Consider the following 21,199-nt stretch of genomic DNA (forward strand, 5'->3'; position numbering starts at 1 on the left):
CGGGGAGTGGTCCGAAGTCCAGTGGGAGGAACTCGGGTATAGAGAGAGGTTAGGGTACCCTGACCTCAGGGTATCCCGAAGAGCCTTAACCCTAGGGAGGAGACGCAGGCAAGACGGCTTTTGGCGAGTAGTTTATCCGTCCAGCTGCTAAGCTCAACTCGATGGCACCCTCCCCCCGAGTTATGGTCATGTCAGTTGTCCTGTCACGCTGAGTCACTGTTTGAGCAAGGTCACGCCCACGTGTACCCGTGGTGCGAGGTCGGGCCAAATCACCCTCCATCACTACTTTTTCCTTCAAACCAAACATAGCCTAAAGGTATTTACTCCCATTCACCCTCATTGAATCATATATTTAAAGCATTTTTATTTATTCTCATCATTAAATAATATTAATTAAATCCATACATAATAAATTAATAATTCTAATAACATATTTAAAATCCAAATGGAAAATTAGTGTTTTCATTTAGGTAGTGGTAAGAAATTAAACCATTTTAGCTTAAATGGGCTAACTCATGTTGCCACAAATAAACAATAAAAATTCAAAAATAGATAAAATGCAAAAAATATAGAAATTGAAGAAAATTTTGGAAACATTTTTAACATCACACATTTGACATATAAAACAATAATAAGGGTGTAGAACTTTCTTTTTGACTAAGCTACCCCTATTTTTGAATTTATTCCCTCTTTAATTCTGAGGGCTAATAATGTAATATCATTTACAATTTTTCACATCATTTAATTCCCTCTCATTAAGTCTTATATTTAAGGTATCAACTCACATTCTCTCACATTAAATCTTGTATTTAAGGTATTTTTTTTATTTAATAAATCCAATAATTAGAGCTTTATCAAATACTTTTTGACAATTTGAAATCCATGTTTTTTAAGGGGTAAATTTCTAATACCTCCCATGAAGTTTCTGACCATTGCTAAAACCCCCCTTTAAAGTTTGGTAATTGCAATCACCTCTTCTAAACTTTGTAACACAGTTGCAAGTAGACCCCTTCTCTTATAATCCTCTAAATCAAGAGGCATGAAAATGTCCAAAATAACCATGTAGTTAATTTGACTAAAATGTTTATTTTCGGAATTTTCCCTTCATATTAATCACTACCCCAAACCCTTCCAATCTATTCTCTAAAATTGATTTATTTTATAAATTTTCCCTTCACATGAATCCCTCGAAGTTGCAACTTAAGCTTCTTTCTTTTGTTGTTGTTCATAAAGTTTGTATTGTTTGTTATGCAAAAAACAACCTCAATAGTAATTGAATGGGTGTTTTGGATATTTGTGTGCCTCTTGTTAGAGGATTCTAAGAAAGGGGGTCTACTTGCAACTGTATTAGAAAGTTCAAGGGAGGTGATTGCAATTACCAAACTTAGGGGAGATTTCAACAATGATCAGAAACTTTAAAGGAGGTTTCAGTAATTTATCCTTCTTTTATAATTAACGAAAAAATAACAAAATTATTTTTCCATTCAAGTGGTGGGTAAGCCAATTCAACCATCCCAGTTAATTGGGTGAATCCATGATACCATAATTAATAATAAAATATTTAAAATAGTAAACAATTCACATAATAAAAAAATGTAGAAAAAATGGGTCATTTCTCTACTATTTTATATTAATCATATTAAAGAAAAAATAAGTGTCATGAACAAGAATTGTTTTTATTGATAATGGAAATGAAATACAAATTTAAAACCAACCAAAAATGAAATTGATTTCCTATTTGGTCTAGGTCAACAATTTAACTTTTAGGTCAAATGTGTCAATATTTGATGTATAATTAAATAATAAAAATGAAAAATGAAAAAAAAATACATAAATTTTGCAAAAAAAAAAACATTTGGGTGCATCTCTAATATTGTATATCCACCTTATAAAATAAAAATGAGTGCCATAAATAAGAATTACTTTTATATACATGAAGATATAAAAAATATAATTTGAATTTAGTTCCTTTTTAATTGTGAGGACAAAACATGTAATTTGAACTATTATTTTTCACATCATTCAAATCCCTCTCATTAAATCATATATTTAAGGTGCTAACGCCCATATGGTGAAATAGGATGCCGACTCCCATTCTTGGGGCAATGGCCATTCCAAGCTCCCCCTACTCCCTACAGAATGGGATTCCCATAAAGGGGTGGCATAAATGATTCGGAGGTTTTTGAGGAACAAAATAGAGATATATTAAAATTTTGTGACAAGGCTGGAATCAAGATTAAACAATATCTCCCTTACTATATGACCAAGGCAGATTGGATCAATCATTTTGGGCCCAAACAGAACACTTTTGAAGCAAGGAAAACCATGTTTGATCCAAAAGCAATATTGCCACCAGGACAAAGAATTTTCAATTCCATACATGTAAGAAAATTGTCTGTGCAATAAATTCATATTTAAACTCCAAGGACATTTCCTTCTTGGAGATAGTCATGTATGTCAAGCCCATGTGCATTGTAATGGATGGGACTTTATAAAACTCGGTACTAATGATTAGAAGATCAAGTGGTTTACATTATCTTATATTTGTCTTATGTGAGTTTGGGGAGGCTTCTAGCAGAATCATGAGGAAGTTTGTATGAAAGAGTTGAAAACTTTATTTTTATTGGCAGTCAGGGTTGTACCATAATTCATCATCCTCCTCCAAGTCTTACCCCAACTATATGGGGTTGGCAACATGAACCCTGTTGCTTCAAAAAATGGATTCATGTCTGTCACATCAAAAAAATGGTGTGCCAAGAAATGCAGCCTTTGTTTAGAACCATTGTTCTAGAAAACAGTCATGTATTGGAATTCGGGAAAATGTGGCTCGAGAACAGTTATAGAACATTGATACCAAATAAAACATTCATGTCAACTGTACCATGACATGGCATCATGTAAACCATTGGATATATGTGGACCAATGCTGAAAACAGTTATAGAGCATTGATACCAAATAAAACTGGTGCCTTTCCCTAGAAAATATCCTATGTGGCAGCATCGATGTCAAACAATAACAGTCCATTTGGTTGTTGAAAAAGAGATGGGATGGGAAGCATCTTTAAGGAATACTCTTTTTGTGATGTGTTTGTTTTGAAGAAAAAACTGGGATGGGATGAGAAAGTTTTGAGACGCAAGTTCCCAAAAGCCTTTATGCAAAGTCACACCAAAATGGTGCAACGCCACTAAGAAAGGAAGCAAGTGAGAAAATTGTGTTGAGAGCACCATTCCGAGCGTCGTCTTTCTTTCACACGCCGTTCACCAGTCTTCTTGCTGGTGCCATCTCTGGCGATTTTTTTCGCTGGTAAGTTCAGATTTGCAATCCTCTTGCGATTTCGGTTCACTTTTATACCATTTTTGTCTCCTTTTCATTGAATGAGTTCCCATTCAAATCTGATCATCCTCTACCTCTATCTCTGTTCGTCCAAACCAACTTCCATTGTCAGAAAACATCTGAACTGTCGTTCAAGGTGTTCATTTGAACGTTGGAGCTCCAGATTTGGCTTTCGGTGTTTGCCTCGTCCAGATCTGGCTTCCGCCTTTCCAGGTTTGCTTCATCCCTTCCGCCAAGCCAAATGATCTCAGGTAATCTCTGTTACAGCAGTTTTATTTTATTTTTTCTTGACTCTTACTCCGTTAATGCTCCATTGGTAAACTATGCAACTTACTCTGTTAATGCTCCATCGGTAAACTGTGCAACTTACTCTGTTAATGCTCTATGTGATTGTACTCAAACGTTTTTTATAGGATTTGATATTTGCCTTTTGATTACATAGTGAGTGAAACACATCTATATGAGATCAGATTCCAAAATAATGTTCTGAATTGCAATATCTGAAAGAAAGATAATGTTATAGAAAAATGAATTAGAGTAAGCAGTATTTCTAGTAAGGAAACAGAACTTAGAAATGAACGGGAAAAAAAAAAACAGAAAGATTGCCTGAATGAATTGAAAAATAAAGCACAATTCAAAAGTAAGTTTTCCTTGTATTTACAAGATAAATATGCTTCAACGGTTCAACCATATGTCATTGATGCTTGTGATGCTTTTCAGTTGAATCTTGCAACATTGCATTTATTGTAAGAAACGTTCTTCCATCATACCCAGCCTAGCTTTAACATAGCTTAACCGGTTAATGTATGCATAGGTTCTAGGAGGTTAGGCTAGGAAGACTATGAATTGGTTCACTTTGAACAACGAATGCAATGTTGGTAGTTTGTTGATCCCTATACCTAAGAACCATAAAAATTATTTTTGTATGAACAAAAAATGATGGTAGTTTGTTGGTTCACTTTGAAATAAACTATTTTTGAGTACTTAATTGATAATGTAACACTTATCTCCTCTTTTGTATAAATAAAAAAGGATGGTAGTTTGTTGGTTCACTTTGAAATATGACACAGTTTTTTTCCTTATTTAGTTGGCTTGTTCATCTTGTGATATGGGCTTGGAGAATGCATGAATTTGTTAAACCAGGATGGATCTAACAATCTTGTAAATTTTCCCAACAATCAAACACTGGGAAACAAGTTTGGCAAGATAACTGGTCTCAACAACCAAACACAAGTGATAGGATTGAGAAAAAAAAATTCATCCCATCCCATCCTTTCTTGGCAACCAAACAGACCATAATCAAAAAATGGTGCAACAGATACAACACCATTTTCTTAGATAATGGCTCTGGTGCCAAACACCAACTCAATCTATGTCCTTTTTGGTCTACCCTAGCCCTTTTAGCCCCTTCAATTTGCAATAAATCATTTCCACTTACTAGTGCTATTGGTGGTCTTTTATGCATGTGACCAAACCATCTACTTTCTCTGGTTTCATCACCTATTAGAGCTACCCCTATGCATTCATTCAAATAACTTCATTTTGACCCTATCCTTTCTAGTTTTTTCACTCATCCATTTCATCATGTACATATTTGCCACACTATTTTTTAGATATATTGTTTCTTGACTGTCCAACATTCTGCTCCACACACCATAATTGGCCTTGTAACTATTTTATAAAACTTTTTCATTCAATCCAAGTGGTATTCATCAAAAACATAGGACTTTGGATGAATCCCTCCATTTTAACACCATCGCACTCTAATTCTATGGACAACATCTTGTCATATCTCAATCTTGATCCCCATTCCTAAGTGTATCATCATTTCCTCCTATTATTATTAAAATTGTATATCATATATTTTGCTTTTAGTCCTACTTATTTTAAAACAATTGTTTCTAGGATAGTGTACATATAGTTAATTTTGCATTTAATCTTTCATTAGTTTCATCAATTAAAACAATATCATCGATCAGCGGACAACAAGCACTATGCAACCTTCTCTTGGATAATTTTAGTCAACTCTAGGGCTGCAAATGAGTCAAATCTGATATCATTTGAATCCAAATTCAATCAGGTAATAAGAGCTAGATTCGGATAGTGAATGACAGGTTTCTAAAATTTTTTATTATTTTTTTTATTTCTATATCTATAAAAAATTTTCTTATTTTTCATACATTTTTTTGTTTAATATAGGATATACGTTATTAAAGATGTGCCCAAATGTTTTTTATGATTTTTTTGTATTTTTTATACATTGTGTATTTTCATCTTTTTAAATTTGAATTGTTATTTAACAATGACATCAATAGTTGACACATTTTCACCCAAAAGGTTAAATTGTTGGCTGGCCACCAAATAGGAAAACAATACCATTTTTGGGTTGATTTTAAGTTTGTATTTTATTTATATCATTAGTAAAAACAATTATTCTTTTGTATACTTCTTTTTCTTTAATATTGTTAACTGATATAGGACTCCATGAAAGAATGAGATTTAATACCCTAAATATAATAATTAATGAAAGAGAATTGAATGAGGAAAAATGTAATTGTTCAAATTGCATTTTGTACCTTGCAATTAGACAGGGACCAAATTAAAAAACAAGGGTATTCTAGTAAAAAAATATGATTTAATGAATGTTAATGAGAGATTGCCCTAAATATAATACTTAATGAGAGGGATTTGAATAAGTTAAAAAAGTAAAATAAGTTATTCAAATAAAAATTACACTATCATTCACACTTTTAATAGTAGTATAGATATATAATGGATGGGATTTGATCTTATCGGATCAAATCAAGGATGTATTTAAATTCAAATCAATGACTAAATAGATTGAATTTTATTATTCAATTCAAACGTGTACTTTGTGAAAATACTATAATTAAGACATTTAATATTGTAATTTTCTGAAATTTTCATTGCACATAAATTATCCTTTAATCATTAAATTTCGTGGGAATAAATGTGTACTTTGACAAAAGACTGTAATCAATACATTTAATATTGAAATATTCATTATTGAACCATAAAAGTCATTTATGTAAATAGATGCCACCTCATCCTGCCATTTTCCTCCCCATTCGAAGGGAACAAAATTTACAAACGAAAAGTTAATTATAAATAGGGAAAATTCCTGATAGTTTTTAAATGGTGACAATCTAGTACCCAACTTAAATTTTTGTCAGTGAAAAGATGAAAAAGTCCTAAATACCCCCAGTTCTTCTCTTCCTTCCGCCTAGTCTCCGGTGTTTGTACTCTAAGAACAGTTTATCCATCAAACATATGGCTTTATTCTTCACCAACTCCTCTACCACTTCTGCTTCTATCAGTCTGACATCTCCAAGTCAATTGACAGTTCATCCGTGGACACTGTCTCTATCTTGTAAATTTCGAAATCCCGATTCCTTGTTGGGAAATTCCTCACAAACCAACCAGGGCTGCCACCGTTTCCCTCCGACAAGCCAACATCGATGAAGACGCGACGTGGGTACCCTTCGAACGAGTCCCCTGTTAAGTACGGCAGGAATTTGGTCCTCTTCAAGTACTTGTTCGACTCCACATGAGCTCTTCGCGGTGGTTCTAGGAGCACATCCTCGAGTCCATCCAATGCCGCCTTCTTGGCTTATGAAGGGAACGCGCAGAGGCACCTCTTAATTGGCCAAAACACTCCAAAACCTCTGTAAACCCTTTTCTTTCGTATAGATCTTTTCAGAAGGAGAAGTCTAATTTGTTGGGCGAAATTTCGATCACCATGTCTCAAACTTCGTCGGAAAACTATGACCGTCTCCTTCATCAGTATCTCAACAACTCATCATCCATTCGAGATGCTTTACTTGAACCCCTCCCCCAACCGTTGTCTCTCGAATCAGCATTTGCCCGTCTAAATCTCTCCAGAAACCCTTCTCTCCAGTCTTCGTTCCTTCCATTGGCGCACCCCGCTTACGACGGTGCACCGATGCTAGGAAATCAATCCGTTAGCAATCGAACTTCTACGAACGAAGGCTTACTGTCTTTCTCTTTTCGTCAGATGCAACAAGCCGCGATCGAGTTGCAGCAATTAAGGCTACAAGACGCCGCCTTAGGCCAGATCGCTGCGTTTATGCGGAACCATGACCGTAATCCTACTCTTCCTGACACTTTGAATTGTTTCTCCCCAACCGTTTTCAGCAACAATCCACATATGAAGTTCTTGAACCGTAGAGAAGGATTAGACGTAGTGGCATCTCAAAATGGATATGGGGGACCTTGTTGTAATCGCCATTCTAGGAATCAATCCTGCTTTCAGCGGAGGACGCCATCTACACGAGAGTCCACGAAGCGGAGGCATTGCAGAACAGAAAAAATAGATGGTCCGACGTTAGAGCTGGAGAATTCGAATATGGTGAGGGCCCTGCCATGTAGTCGCCATCTTCATCATGAGTACTCGTCTTTGGAAGAATTAAGGGGATGGATAATGGAGGTGGCCAAGGATCAAAATGGGTGTCGTTTCTTGCAGAAGAAATTCGAGGAGGAAAGCGAAGAGGAGATAGAGATGATCTTCTCGGAGGTGAAGGACCATGTGAGCCAGTTAATGGTGGGCCCTTTTGGGAATTACCTTGTTCAGAAGCTTATAGAAGTATGCAATGAAAATCAGAGAACAGAAGTTCTTCACGTTGTTACGAAAGAGAAATTCGAACTTGTTGCCATATGCCTTAATCCTCATGGGTACCATTGGTTACTCTGTTATTGTTTGAGAGAAATATGAACAAACAGATTCAGGGTCTTGACTCTTGACAATGGTGGCTTCCGTCAGGTTTCAAGAATAAAGCCATATGTTTGGTGGATGAACTTCTGGAGCGCAAACACCGAGGACTAGGCGGGAGGAAGAAGAAGAGCTGGGGGTATTTAACATCGGGTACTAAATTATCGTAAATTAAAAGTTTGAGTAATAAATTATCACAATTTAAAGTACGGATACTAAATTGATGCTCGACGTAAAGTACAGGATACGTATGGGAAAATTTCCCGTACCATTATAACATTTAAAGGAAACAAATCTAACTAATAGATCCCGTACCATTATAACATTTATTTTTTTAGTAATTTCACTAAAACATGGGTTCCCTTTTTAAATTGTCTCTATTATTTAAAATAAAATGCCCATTAAAAAATATTTCCAATCCATTGCAATTTAACTTCATAAGGGATTTTTAATTCTAAGTCCTGTACTTAAGGTGTTAACGCTCCTTATCTATGATCATAACCTTTATTTGAGGTTATCTATGACACGGTCATATGGTGTCATCGTTGAACCATATGGTCCATTAGTTTCATGCCAATCAATCCATAAGTAATAAAACTGTTGTAAGTGCAAATTTTTTAACAAGTTTGTGCATTAAATTACCTATTTAATTATGTTTATTCGGTTAAGCGATCCTAACTTAATTAGGTAGCATAATTATTGTTACTACTAATAAAATTTTAACATTTATAATTTTAGTCCATTTAAGTCATGTTTAAAAATTATAAAATTGTAAAATTAATTCAAATTTAATAATAATAATAATAATTTATAGTAATTTTTATTAATTAAAAATCCAATTAAATTACTAATATTATATATGAAATTAACAGTCAATATCGAAATTGGAATCAGAACCAAAATTCCCTAGAATCAGAATCGGAATTGCCATTCCCAATGCTTGTTTGGTTCAAACCAATGATCAAAACTTCGCAATGTATCAGCATGTATCAGTAGGGATGGCACTTTCTACCGTACCTAGTGGGTACCCACCTTGTTGAGACGGTTTTCTTTCTTAAAGGACAGATATTAGGTCGGGACATGTTTTGGAATTCTAAAACCCGTCTAAGCATGGGTAGGGTATAGTATTAGGCTAAGCTCGATCCTCCCCAACCCAAATATTGTTGGAAAGTATATGAACTTTATGTATTAGGTGTTGAAATTAATAATATTTTGAATTTTATGTGATGGATAATTGATAGTTTATGTAGTTTTTACATGTCTTAATCAAATAATTGGAAATTTTGTTGTTCTTTCATATTATTTTAGTTATTTATTGCTTATATATAACAAGAAATAATAACAAATTAGATGTGGATTCTAAATCCAACCTGCTAAGGGTGTTCATTATACAATTCAAACCATAAAACCAAACCAAACCAAACCGAATTTGTGGTTTGGTTCAATTTCTTAGTTTTGAAAAATGCAGTTTATGGTTTTGGTTTAGTTTATTAAATTTTATAAACCAAACCGAACTGTAAAATGTATTAATATAATATAATATATAATTATATATACTATATAATAAAAATAAAATATCAAATGTTTTTAGGCATTAAATTATAAATATATAAATATTTAATAAAAGTATTTATTTTATAAAAAGATAATAAAGACTAAAGAGTTCTACTTTTAATTTTTAAGTTTTAATTTTAACTTTTAATTAATAACCGAATTAATCTCTCTCTTATCTTCAGTGTCTACAACCGTCGACACCGCTCCATCGACCACCATTTTTGTTTGCTGATTTGTTACCATCGAGCACCGGCCACTTCGTTGCCCCGCCCATTATCTCTCTCTCTCATATTCTCTCCTCCAAGAAAACAAAAACCCTAACTCCTTTTTTTTTTCTTCGCCCCATCATTGTCATAGACTTGCCACCGGCAACTCCACCATTGTCACAGCTCCCCTCTCTCTCTCACCTCATCGTCTCTCTTCAAACCTTAACAAAAATCGCTAACCTAGGTAACCCTCTTCCTCTCTGTTTGAACTCCTACTCCACCATATCCGCCCGTCCCCATCACTGTCGCCAAATATATATATATATATCTCTCTCTACAAGAAGTATGACATTTAGCTACGAACAAAACCGTGGCTAAAGGTCAACAAAACCATAGCTATAAACCTATAGCTACGGTTTAGTTACGGACAAAAAATTGTAGCCTATGTTCATGTGGCTATAACCTACGACTACGATTCAACTAATCCGTAGTTATAACCCATCTATAGCTACGGTATCTATCCACAAGTAAAGGGAAAACGCATACCATATAAAACCTTTAACCACGGATTGAACCGTAACTAAAAGATGCATATAACTATGATTTTTATATTGTCCATAGTTATATATCCAAATCTATAATCACAGATTTTTACAAAACCGTAGTTATAATTCTTCTATTTATAGCTACGGTTTGCTACAAAACCATAGCTAAATGTACTAACCTATAACCACGATTTTTTTGCTAAAATGGAAGTTAAATACTCTAACCTATAGCTACGGTTTTTGACAAACCGTGGCTAAAAAATGCAATACATGCCCAGAATTTCCAAGAAAACCATAACTAATTGTTTCAATCTATGGAAAAAAACTATGACTATATTCCAAATAAAATACTAAAATAATGACAATTAGGAATGCCACCTTAAAGCAACACCTATTTTATTCATACATCACATGAAAATTATAAAATAACTTATAGCAAATACTTATATTATTATAATAATTCAATACATGCCACATAATTTAAATACATCCATTGTTCTACCAAAAAAATATACCCATTGTTTAAGTGTATTACAAATGTCAAATTTCCCTCAATACATATTTAAAGTCCACATGACTTTCAAAAAAAATAGAGAAATTTTAAATATAAAAGAATTATCCATTGTCTTCAACTACGCTTTAAGAGTCATTCGTTGCATCTTTAACCTACAAAGACAAACAAAAAAAAAAATTAGAACAATGATTACTTTGATGATCTAATTAAATATGCAATATACAATGAAAAAAATGTGAAGAAAGATAGGTAACAAAATCTACTAGTATTTTGTTTAATGCAAGATAAATTTTGAAATTCTAATCATGTAAAAAAATGTCTTCAAAGAAGGGCACAACATTGCCAACAGAAATTTCTTGAAACCCAAGACCAAGTATGCCATCAAACTTTGCTAGTAAGAAAGAGACTTCCTTCTCGTGTGGCCTCTATGAAAACCTGAAATGCTGTTGCAATACATCCATGAGTCCATGACCACGACCACTCAATACAGCCAAATTACAGGGGACATATTTGAAGTTAAGACTGAAAAAAGAATCCACTTGATCCTCAATAACAAGATTCCCAACTTGAATGTTATCTAGACTAAAGAAGCCAGAAATTGATCCAGATCCATAATGAATATTACAAGAATTTCCTGATCAAAATTCACAGCAATTTTAGTGCAGATTTTCTTGATAGAATATTTATAATCTTTATTATACTGACAGCCTTATAATCTTTATTACAAGAATTTCATGAATGACTAAAGGATGTTTCCATGGAAAGGTTACCAATCTTTATGTATGTAGTTGACAGGTCTGCCTTTAGCTTGGAATGGAAATATCAAGAAATCTGCATAGAAAAAATATTAATCGTAAAAGAAAATCCTTGAAGATGATTACAGAAGATGAAGACATTTGTATAGAAAACGTACAGAAAAGTAGCACTTTGCTGATGGTTGGATCAGCATGATGATTTCTTTTGTTTAACAAATCATGTGCTAGTTAAAGTGGGCTAGTGGCAACATATCTGCATTAGTTTAGGTTGCATTTGGATAAGCTTCAAGATTTGTGCTTTCAAAGCCTGAGCCCAAAGCTTTGTGTTTTGGGACTTAAAAGTGTTTTAGCATTGGATTATTGTGTTTTAAAAGCAACTTGGCCTTCACTTTTAAAAGCAATTTTAAAAATGTTTTTGACTTATTTTTGTTTCCTACAGCCCAAAGGCAAAAGCTTAACCAAGCAAAGCCTTAATTCTGGAAGACTTTTGTGCTTGTGCCTTATTGGGGCCTTTGCCTCCAATGACAATCCTCCTTTGCCTTCACTTACTTTTTTCTTGCAACAAATTGCATCATTATTGGGGGAAAAATCTTTGTACTTTGGTGCAATCACATTTACCTGATATGCGCTCTCAAAGAAAGGAAACAACCCCTTTGATCTTATCAACTCTCTAATCTGCTCCCACTGTTCAACGGTAGGATCAACACCAGTTGAGGCATGCATGAAGAAGCACTATTGCTCCTGATGGGGCAGAACTGAGGTCCTCAAGCAGGCCTGTTCCCATATACTTAGACATATCAGCACATGAAATTAGTTCCATAGAAGTTCAGATGGAACCACCGGACTCCAGAAAAAATGCCACATAGTGAAAAAGAAAATTATGAAAAAACTAACAAATACAAAATGAATCTAGAAATAACAAATAGGCAATAGTTGATAAGAAGATGAGACTACATTGCATATAAAACTATAAGATGTTTTGTTTAATAATAATTTTCAAAGAAATGGATATATTATTCAACTAAACGAATAAATATTCCATGCCAACTGCTAAGATACCATTATGGCTAATCAAACACAGACAAACAAAGAAGAATCCAAACCTTGGAAGTTCAGTCCACGTGTTTCTGGGTCATAATAGCAATAATACTTCGGAGACAACCCCACCATAGTGAACACTTCGGGATGGTTTCCCCATGTTGGTTGTGGAATGTATACTGAATGCTGCAAGCAAGGTGGATGGTGAAATCAAAAGTATCCTTCAAATCATCATCTTACAAAGGCAACAAACTAAAAAGGATTAGCTATTTACTTGGTGGTAATGTTTTGCCAGAAACTCAGCTCCAACCCTCAGAGAGCCAGTACCGGATAAGCAGAATATTGTATTCAGTAAAAACCACAAATATAAACTACCAAAAAATGCAAAGTATATTACATGGGAAACAAGCTAAGCCACATTAAAGGATTGAAAAATGAAAATATCCAAGAAAAAAAATTTTCTTCTAAAGACAAGTAAATAATAGAGAATTCCATATCATAAGTAATGAAGCTCTATCATAGTACAGGAAATTTCATTATAGAAATGGACTTTTTAAAGTTGTTCACTTCTTGAGTAATTCGTAAGTTCATTTTAACAAGACAATCATTGAAAAGCTTTCAATCAAACTGAAGGACTTGAAGTCTTTTATTCTGTCACAATAAATCATATCACTGCTTAAAGATTGAAGTTTAATTTTCTTAAGTGGTAATTGTTGCATCACAACATTGAAAATAGGTAATCTGATTCTGTTCTTGGATGAGCCACAGTTTTCCAGAATTACAGAAACGCTAAAAACCCACACTCCATCTGGAACTCTGCATCTCTAATTTCAAACAAATAATTTAGAAGAGTCTTTCAGATTACACAAGTGCACTAGAGAAATAAAACCATCACCAATCTAAGTGAAGCAATAGTTTCCTTATCAATTAATTGACTGAGAACAGTCCAAGAGGAAACTGATCTAGCTAGAGAAATCTTTCAGAAGGTTGCTCCATATAAGTCATAATAGAAAATTAATTCCAAGAGAAGTAATAAGAAACAAAAATGAAAACCATGAAACTCCAATAAGAGATATAGCATTCCATGCACATAGTAGAACTAGAACAATGAATGGTTATCAAATTATGTAAAAAAACAGACATATATTATCTTCTCTCATCATACCCCTGTAGATGTTCCGAAACTTCACATGCACAAGGAAATAGATGCTTGTCCAAGTATTTACTAGATGAAGTACTCGTTGCATCTAAATCCCTTGAAACCTCTACAAACACTTGCAATATCTACCAGGGGGAAAGAAGTTCCTGAAAACTCGTATCAGAACACAAACCGCCCCATCATCTCCCAAATCTCCTCTCCATAATTTTTACACCATAAACGAAAAGACCACCAAAATCCCCCATAAAAATTTTAGATAATTGACAAAAAAACTATACCACTGTCGCAGAGGACTATGGAGCGTCTGGACACAATTCTCCACTTGCCATTCTAACGGGAAGCTCTTGGCGCGAAAAATGGCAGACCCTGAGCTCATCCAATATTTCTTCAATATCAGGAAATGGATTCCCCTAATCAGCCATCCAAGTCTTCAATCTCAATAAATGAGATTCTCCTCCATCAGTTCCATGGCCACTCTCACCTAGTAATCGCAGCAAGAGGAAAACAGAAAGAGGTGGAGGGCTTATTCATGTTGGCTCATGCTAGGGTTTCAGAGAGGGAAACAGAGAAAGACGGGAAATGGAGAGTAGGAAAAAAGGAGACCCCAAGACAGTGAGAAAAAAAGTCCAATTCTTTTTCGGTTTTTTATGGGTCATTGATATTTGCGAAGAAGGTAGCAAAATGCGCTCAGGGCTCCATAGTATAGCTGTAAATCGGGCCGTGCCCGTGGCCCGATACAGCCCAGCTCGACTTTTGACCGGCCCGGCACAGCCCCAACACGAACATCCCGACACGAATGCATGCAGGCCGTTCCAGGCCCGACACAATCGTGTGGGTTGTGTTAGGCTTGGGGTTTTAGGTCTGTGGGCCAGGCCGATACATGACCGAGCGGGTTGTGTTGAGACTCGCTTAGTAATTCTTGAATTCGATAACCTGGAGCCAGGCCATAATTAGGGGTGGATGGATTTATTTAGTTAAAATTTGAACTAAAATAATTAAATTTCTCAATCCGAAAAAGTCCGATTGATACTTGGGTTAGGGTTGAAATTTATGAATTTGACTTTTACTTCAGGTTGAGTTAAAGTTAACACCCTCGAACAATCTTTTAGGAGATCTATCTTCTTTTCTTTAAAAATTACTATCAATCACCTCAAAAGAAAGTTTTCATAGTTGATATCCTTGACATAAACCTAAATTGGTTCTCTGATATACTTGTTTCATATCGTGACCTTTGCTCAATTATTCCCTCTATTTGGTCTTACCATCATTTCATCACGGTTTATTTCAGGTTTAATTTTTTTGTTTTGATAAGCATGGTGTAATATTTTTTTTTTCTACTGAAGCAGTACTCTTTAGGGTTTCCTTGTTATTATTACTGTTCTATGAAATATTATTATTATTTAGGGCTTAAAGGGATTTCTTGACCAAAGTCTATAGTTTCCTCTCAAAACTACTTGTATTTGGCTTAACTGAAAATGAATAATCGGATGGAGGCATTTAATTGAGTAAATTTGTTTATTATGTTCTCTAAGGCTGTTTTAGGTTGACAGAAAATAATAGAGAAAAAGAAAGTTGAAGTTCTTATCTTAGAGAAAAAGAAAGTTGAAGTTCTTATCTTATGACCTTCTCTCAATTTTCTGTTTCTCTCTTATTTTTCTATCAAATTAAATATAGTCTGCGGCTTCAAACACAATCATAATAGTCCATATTTACTGCAAGGAAGGACATATAAGATTTTGATATGGGTTGGCCACAAGGATGGGCTTCCTCTTGACCAAGCAGGGGGCTTGACCATCAATCAAGTTTTTACTATAAGATATTTTGCACCAGAACATGATGGTATGGCATGAAAGAAGAATGGTTAAGGTCAATAGGTAAGATCAATATTTATTTTATAGATCATATAAACTATCCATTCCCAACTAAAAGAAGAGGGTTGTGTAAGGTTGCCAGCTGGCATTAAAACTTTTTTCCAATCTCTCATGATCGCCAATCCTAAAGGCAAAATAAGATCGAAGGTAACTTGCTACGATCGAAGGCTTGAAGACTTGTGAACAGGTACAACCCCCCCCACCCCCATTTCCCTTCGTCTGGAATCTCTTCTTACTGCTTCTTCATCTGAAAACCCTTAAGCCAGCCTGCTGCTTCTGGTCCTTCATATGGAATTTCTTCTTGCTGCTGTTATTTCCCTTCTTCGTTTGAAACCCCTTTTGATGAGGGTTTTTCATTGTACAAAGAGATGGTGGATTTCTTGGGCTTTAATTAGAACCCAATGCCCCCTTGACTGATAAGCTACAAAGAGATGGTGGATCTCCTGGGTTGTACAATTTCCTTGCCCCCCTTGCACAAATAGATGGTGGATTTCTAGAACCCCTTCTGTAGCATTTATTTTTGAACCTTGAACCAGATGCAGAGGGCCGGTCTTGCATCTTTCCTATTGTAAATCATTGAATCATGAAACTATCCATGTCAACAATGGCAGTATTAGATACAACTGTTTTATGCAACTTCCATGCACTGATACTTGTTGATAATCTTGTGCTTGCATGCATTTTTTCATATGAACACTTCCATGCACTGATACTTGTTGATACAAATTTGCATAGTTTAAACTACACACTTGTTTTTGTAATCTTGTCTTCACAACATCAAAAGGAGTTGTAAAAAATGTTGTAGTAGATCCAGCTAGCCCCCCACAAATTAGTTGTAGGAATGTAAAAATCATGAGAACAAAATCAATGCATATGATGTATGAAGATTTATTAGCGTTGTGTACACTAGTATGGCCTTTGCATATATGAAAGCTGGAAAGTCAATTGTTGCTTCAGAGATGTTTGATGACATGGCTAAGAGGAAATTGATAATAACACTTAAAATCTACAAATCTTTTACTGCTTCCTATGTTAGTGATAGCATCATCTTAGGCCTGTTTTGGGATCACATGGTTAAGAGGGATCTAATCACTAATCTCAAAGAAGGTTTTAAAGTTAATCCAGTAGTTGAAATTTTAAAACAGTTCCTCTTGTGACAGCAACCAACAATGCAATTGCAGGTTGAAGTTTTCTGTATCAGCTAATTGGGCTTTAATCCAAATTGAAGTTTTCTGTATCAGCCAAGGGGGCATTGGGTTTTCAGCTTTCTTGAAACAAAGGGGGCATTGGTTGAGAGGGATTTTTTGGGCTTTAATTAGAACTTCTGTATCAGCCAAGGGGGGCATTGGTTGAGAGGGATTTCCTGGGCTTTAATTAGAAACCAAATCTAGGCTTTAATCCAGATTGAAGTTTTCTGTATCTGCAGAAGGAGACCTATGACTGGATTCTCCATCTTGGAGATCTCATGGGCCAGAAATTGTTTGTTTAATATGGTGACCATGAAATTGCTGGATGGTCACCTTTTTTTAATTTGAAAATCATAAGTACTCCACCATCAAGTTGAATATTATCTAGAAAGGACATGAGCTTTATTTATGCTTAACATTCTTTGTTGGTTCTTTTTAAGTAAGATTCATGTATATGGTGTCATGAAAACCATATACATGTAAGTAGAATTCATGTAACAACTCAAGCCCTGAAAACCAGAGTTGAAAGAAATTCATTACAAGTAAAACAAATTTGCATAGTTTAAACATGTATATGGTGTCATGCTCTCCCACCTATGTATATATATCATTTTCGCAAGTGATACATTAAATCTCAACTTGTTGGTTCCACCTTAAAACCTTTAATTTTGAATCTTTACATGCATATGCTCAGTGTCTTTTATCGTTTTATTATGGCTATAAGTGTGTTTGACTTAATAATAATTCCTCAGGGTGTGGCATAAATATCTATTTAGGTACCATCACTAGAGAACTCAGTTTTAAAGTTGCCCTTGAACAAGATAGAGGATAACCCAGTTATCACTCAAAAACATTTTTAGATATAACTGAAATGCTTTCTTGAAACAGAGGTTTTCAGTTTCAAGATTTGCTTTGTGTTCTTCGTGGCCAAGATTTGGAGGATAGTAATCATCTTTTTCTTCACTGTCCTATCTCGTCTAAGATATGGAATCATTATTTTTCTGCCTGGATCTTGACTGTGTCAGGAGGTCTGTAATGTTGGGAGCTGCAAGGTCTAAAGCTAGCAAAAAATCTGTAGAAGTCCATTATGGTGGCTGTAATCAGCACTATTTGGGCATAAAGAAATAAAACTAGAAGCATAACTGATCTAATTCCTATTCTCTTTGGATGTTAAGGACCGTAGAAAACAACTCATAAGAATCCCAAGGCATAGATAGAGGGGACCTCACTTTGGATGTTAGTGTGTATTGGCTCTATTTATCTAAATGTCGGTCTAAAAATGATGATAGTTTGCTGCAGAGATGCCACAACCCATAAGAATCCCAAGGCATAGATAGAGGGGACCTCACTTTGGATGTTAGTGTGTATTGGCTCTATTTATCTAAATGTCGGTCTAAAAATGATGATAGTTTGCTGCAGAGATGCCACAACCCATAAGAATCCCAAGGCATAGATAGAGGGGACCCCACTTCTCTAAAACTCTTGTTTACATATATCATATACTTCTAGACCTATTTACATATATCATATACTTCTCTACTATTAAATTGTTTGGATTCATCACAAGCTTCATGTTGTATAAGTGATTTAAAAAGACTGTATAAGTGATTTAAAAAGACTTGTTTACATATATCTACTATTTCTTTAATGTATCTTTATTAGTTGGTGAACTTTGTTGCTCGGGGGTTGTACCAGCAAATTTGCTGAACCTATCAAACATTGTTTTATTTTTTTGTGCAGCTTTATAGTATGGCCATTTGCATATTTTTCGGGTTCATCTACCACAGGTAACTCCGATCATTGCAATTAATTCCATACTTGTATTATTTTCTTTTTCAACACAATTTTAAAATGATTCTAGCACTTCGATAGTAACTAATGATCTGATTATTATATAGATGACAAATAGTGTAGTCAATACCACATTTGATGATGCACCCATTATTAATGCAAATTGGACTCTTGTGCAAAAAAATATTTTCATAGATTTACTAGTAGTTCAAGTACAAAGTGGGGGAATGGTTTCTAGGTGTCTGAAACTAATTGGTTGGAAGGAGGTTCGACAAAGCTTTTTTGCACAAGTTGGGTTGAAGTTCAAGTTCAACACTAAATCCTTCAGTAACAAAATACTAGATCTAAAAAGTAGATATAAAGAGTTTAAGAAATTGAGATTTGGGCAAACAGGATTTCGCTGAGACGAAGAGAAGCAAATGGTTGTAGCCTCCCCAAAGACATGGGAGAATTATTTACTGGTATTTGCTAAACTTTGAATTTATTAGAGATCTTCATTATTTGGGACTTTATATGTATGAAAATGTATATATTGATTGGTGTCCCTTATCTTTTTAGGCCAACCCCAAGGCGAAAAGGTTTCGTACTATGGGTTGTCCAGAGTATAACAGCCTTGGAATTATATTAGGGGGTACCACACCATCAGGAAGGTTCTCTACATCTTTGGCACGTGGCATAGAGTCTCCACCCCGAGAGGACAGGCATGTCTCCAACGGTCCACCACCAGAAGAAGTTCAACAACCATCACCTGGCATTGCTGATTCAACCAATATTGATGGTGATCAAATTTCTACTACAACCACTAAGCAAAATGCTCGTAGGAAGAGGCCATCTGAATTTTCTGATGTAATTGCTCAACAGAATGTATCTACAACCACTAAGCAAAATGCTCGTAGGAAGAGGCCATCTGAATTTTCTGATGTAATTGCTCAACAGAATGTATCGACATATAAGAGATTTGAGAAGTTGGTGGATGCAATTAATGGAATAAATCAAAAGCCGGAGAACCATTTCTCTATGACCAATGTTTTAGCATAGTTAAATTCTATCGAAGGACTGGATCATAATGACTATATAAAACTTAATGAAGTGTTTGAGAAGTTGGATGCAAGAGAGTGGTTCATGAACATGCTTGCTAATCTTAGGAAGAATTGGGTGTTCGGTGTGCTTAATCGTTAGACTCATGAATATTATGTTCTCATCCATGAACCATTTTTCTTTTAATGTTTTAGATGAACACTTTTTTAGAATTGTTATTACTTCTTAAACTAAATCACACGTGTATGATTGAACAATAGTTTCAATAGATACAATTTATATGGTATTATGATTTTGTGGATTGCTTAATGAATGTTGTTGGATGGTCTAATGGACATGGTAGCACATTTGGTCCTTAATTTATGAAATGTACGTTTGCAATTAATCAAACACAAAGAGCCTTATGTTTATATGTAATTGTTGTATTAGATTCACAATGGTTGATAATCCAACCAAGAGGGTAGTATTGCAAGCAATTTTGGCTACTACCATAGATGATGAAGAACAACGAATGATGACAAATGTCCTCATTGTGAAGGAACTTGAGAAGAAAGATGAAATGTATCTCTCCAAGACACCTTACCACAATGACATTTTGATCAGGTCAAAATGATTGAAAAATGTTATATGCAATGAAAAATTCTATCACCAAGTTTTTTCATATGCAGAATTGTGTAGGTGCAATAGATGGAACATATGTTCTCGACTAGTGATCATGTGCTTGTTGGAAATTTCACAAATCATTTGTTAGGTCAAAAACAATTTTATTGTGATATGATGTTCAATTGTTTTGTTATTTAGTCAAAGCAACAAATCAAAGGGGGCTAATGTGTCCATGTGGGCGTGGACATGAAATTGTGGATGGAAAAAACCGAGAAAAATTATAGAAGATGGTTTTATAAATGTCCAACTGGTGAGGTATAAGTCCAATACCCAAAAATCCATATGGATCAATATTTGTGTCTAACTGGTGAACCCCACATTACCTGTTATATATATGTTGAAATGTATGTGGGGCCCATCATGAAAATTATTTATAAGCTTCAAAATGAAGGATATACATAAGTGGGCTTACATGTGGCGCCCACATTATGCATTAAGCATATGTTGAAATGTATGTGGGGCCCACATTGAAAAATAGTTTTGAACTCCATAATGAGGGATGGATAGTTGGAATTGCATGTGGGGCCCACACTGTTATGCATATGTTGGAATGTTTGTGGGGTCCACATTACATATTATATATATGTTGAAATTTATGTGGGGCCGACATTGAGAAAATAGTTTTGGACTCCATAATGAAGGATAAGCATATGTGGGCCCACATTAGAAGAATACATGCTGGGCCATTTATGGTGAGTGCATGTGGGATCCACAACTATGAAATGCACATTTAGACCTATATGTGGGTCTCACATGTGTTAATTGTTATAGTTTTTTGGCCCCACACATGAGAC

At 34.9% G+C, this 21,199-nt stretch overlaps 1 protein-coding gene and 1 long non-coding RNA gene across 15 annotated transcripts; one reads left to right on the top strand and one right to left on the bottom strand.

Annotated features, from left to right (window-relative positions):
* Positions 1 to 3,107: 3,107 nt before the first annotated feature.
* On the top strand, positions 3,108 to 20,037 carry LOC148869422 (uncharacterized). 5 transcript variants are annotated; one of them, XM_088973076.1, is made up of 5 exons: positions 3,108 to 3,304; positions 3,447 to 3,585; positions 18,654 to 18,700; positions 19,098 to 19,165; positions 19,263 to 20,037. In XM_088973076.1, the coding sequence occupies exons 4-5, from the start codon at positions 19,124 to 19,126 to the stop codon at positions 19,740 to 19,742; spliced, it is 522 nt and encodes a 173-aa protein (XP_088829202.1). In that variant the 5' UTR covers positions 3,108 to 3,304; positions 3,447 to 3,585; positions 18,654 to 18,700; positions 19,098 to 19,123; the 3' UTR covers positions 19,743 to 20,037. The 5 variants fall into 5 exon arrangements, with proteins under 5 accessions (XP_088829202.1, XP_088829201.1, XP_088829200.1 ...); XM_088973075.1 differs by lacking the exons at positions 3,108 to 3,304; positions 3,447 to 3,585 and adding an exon at positions 15,561 to 15,913; XM_088973074.1 differs by lacking the exons at positions 3,108 to 3,304; positions 3,447 to 3,585 and adding an exon at positions 15,890 to 16,211.
* Positions 10,808 to 14,540, bottom strand: LOC148869423 (uncharacterized). Of its 10 annotated transcripts, none has more exons than XR_016107249.1 (8): positions 14,134 to 14,540; positions 13,862 to 14,001; positions 12,971 to 13,007; positions 12,762 to 12,882; positions 12,277 to 12,432; positions 11,674 to 11,734; positions 11,242 to 11,346; positions 10,808 to 11,055 (listed from the first exon to the last, which is right to left on the bottom strand). It is a non-coding gene; the product is annotated as an uncharacterized LOC148869423 (long non-coding RNA). The 10 variants fall into 10 exon arrangements; XR_016107245.1 differs by having other exon boundaries at positions 12,971 to 13,067; positions 14,134 to 14,483; XR_016107248.1 differs by lacking the exon at positions 11,242 to 11,346.
* Positions 20,038 to 21,199: the final 1,162 nt, after the last annotated feature.

Source organism: Nelumbo lutea, chromosome 2 (assembly GCF_056320005.1).
Source record: "Nelumbo lutea isolate HS-2025 chromosome 2, American lotus-T2T, whole genome shotgun sequence".
Classification (NCBI taxonomy): domain Eukaryota; kingdom Viridiplantae; phylum Streptophyta; class Magnoliopsida; order Proteales; family Nelumbonaceae; genus Nelumbo; species Nelumbo lutea.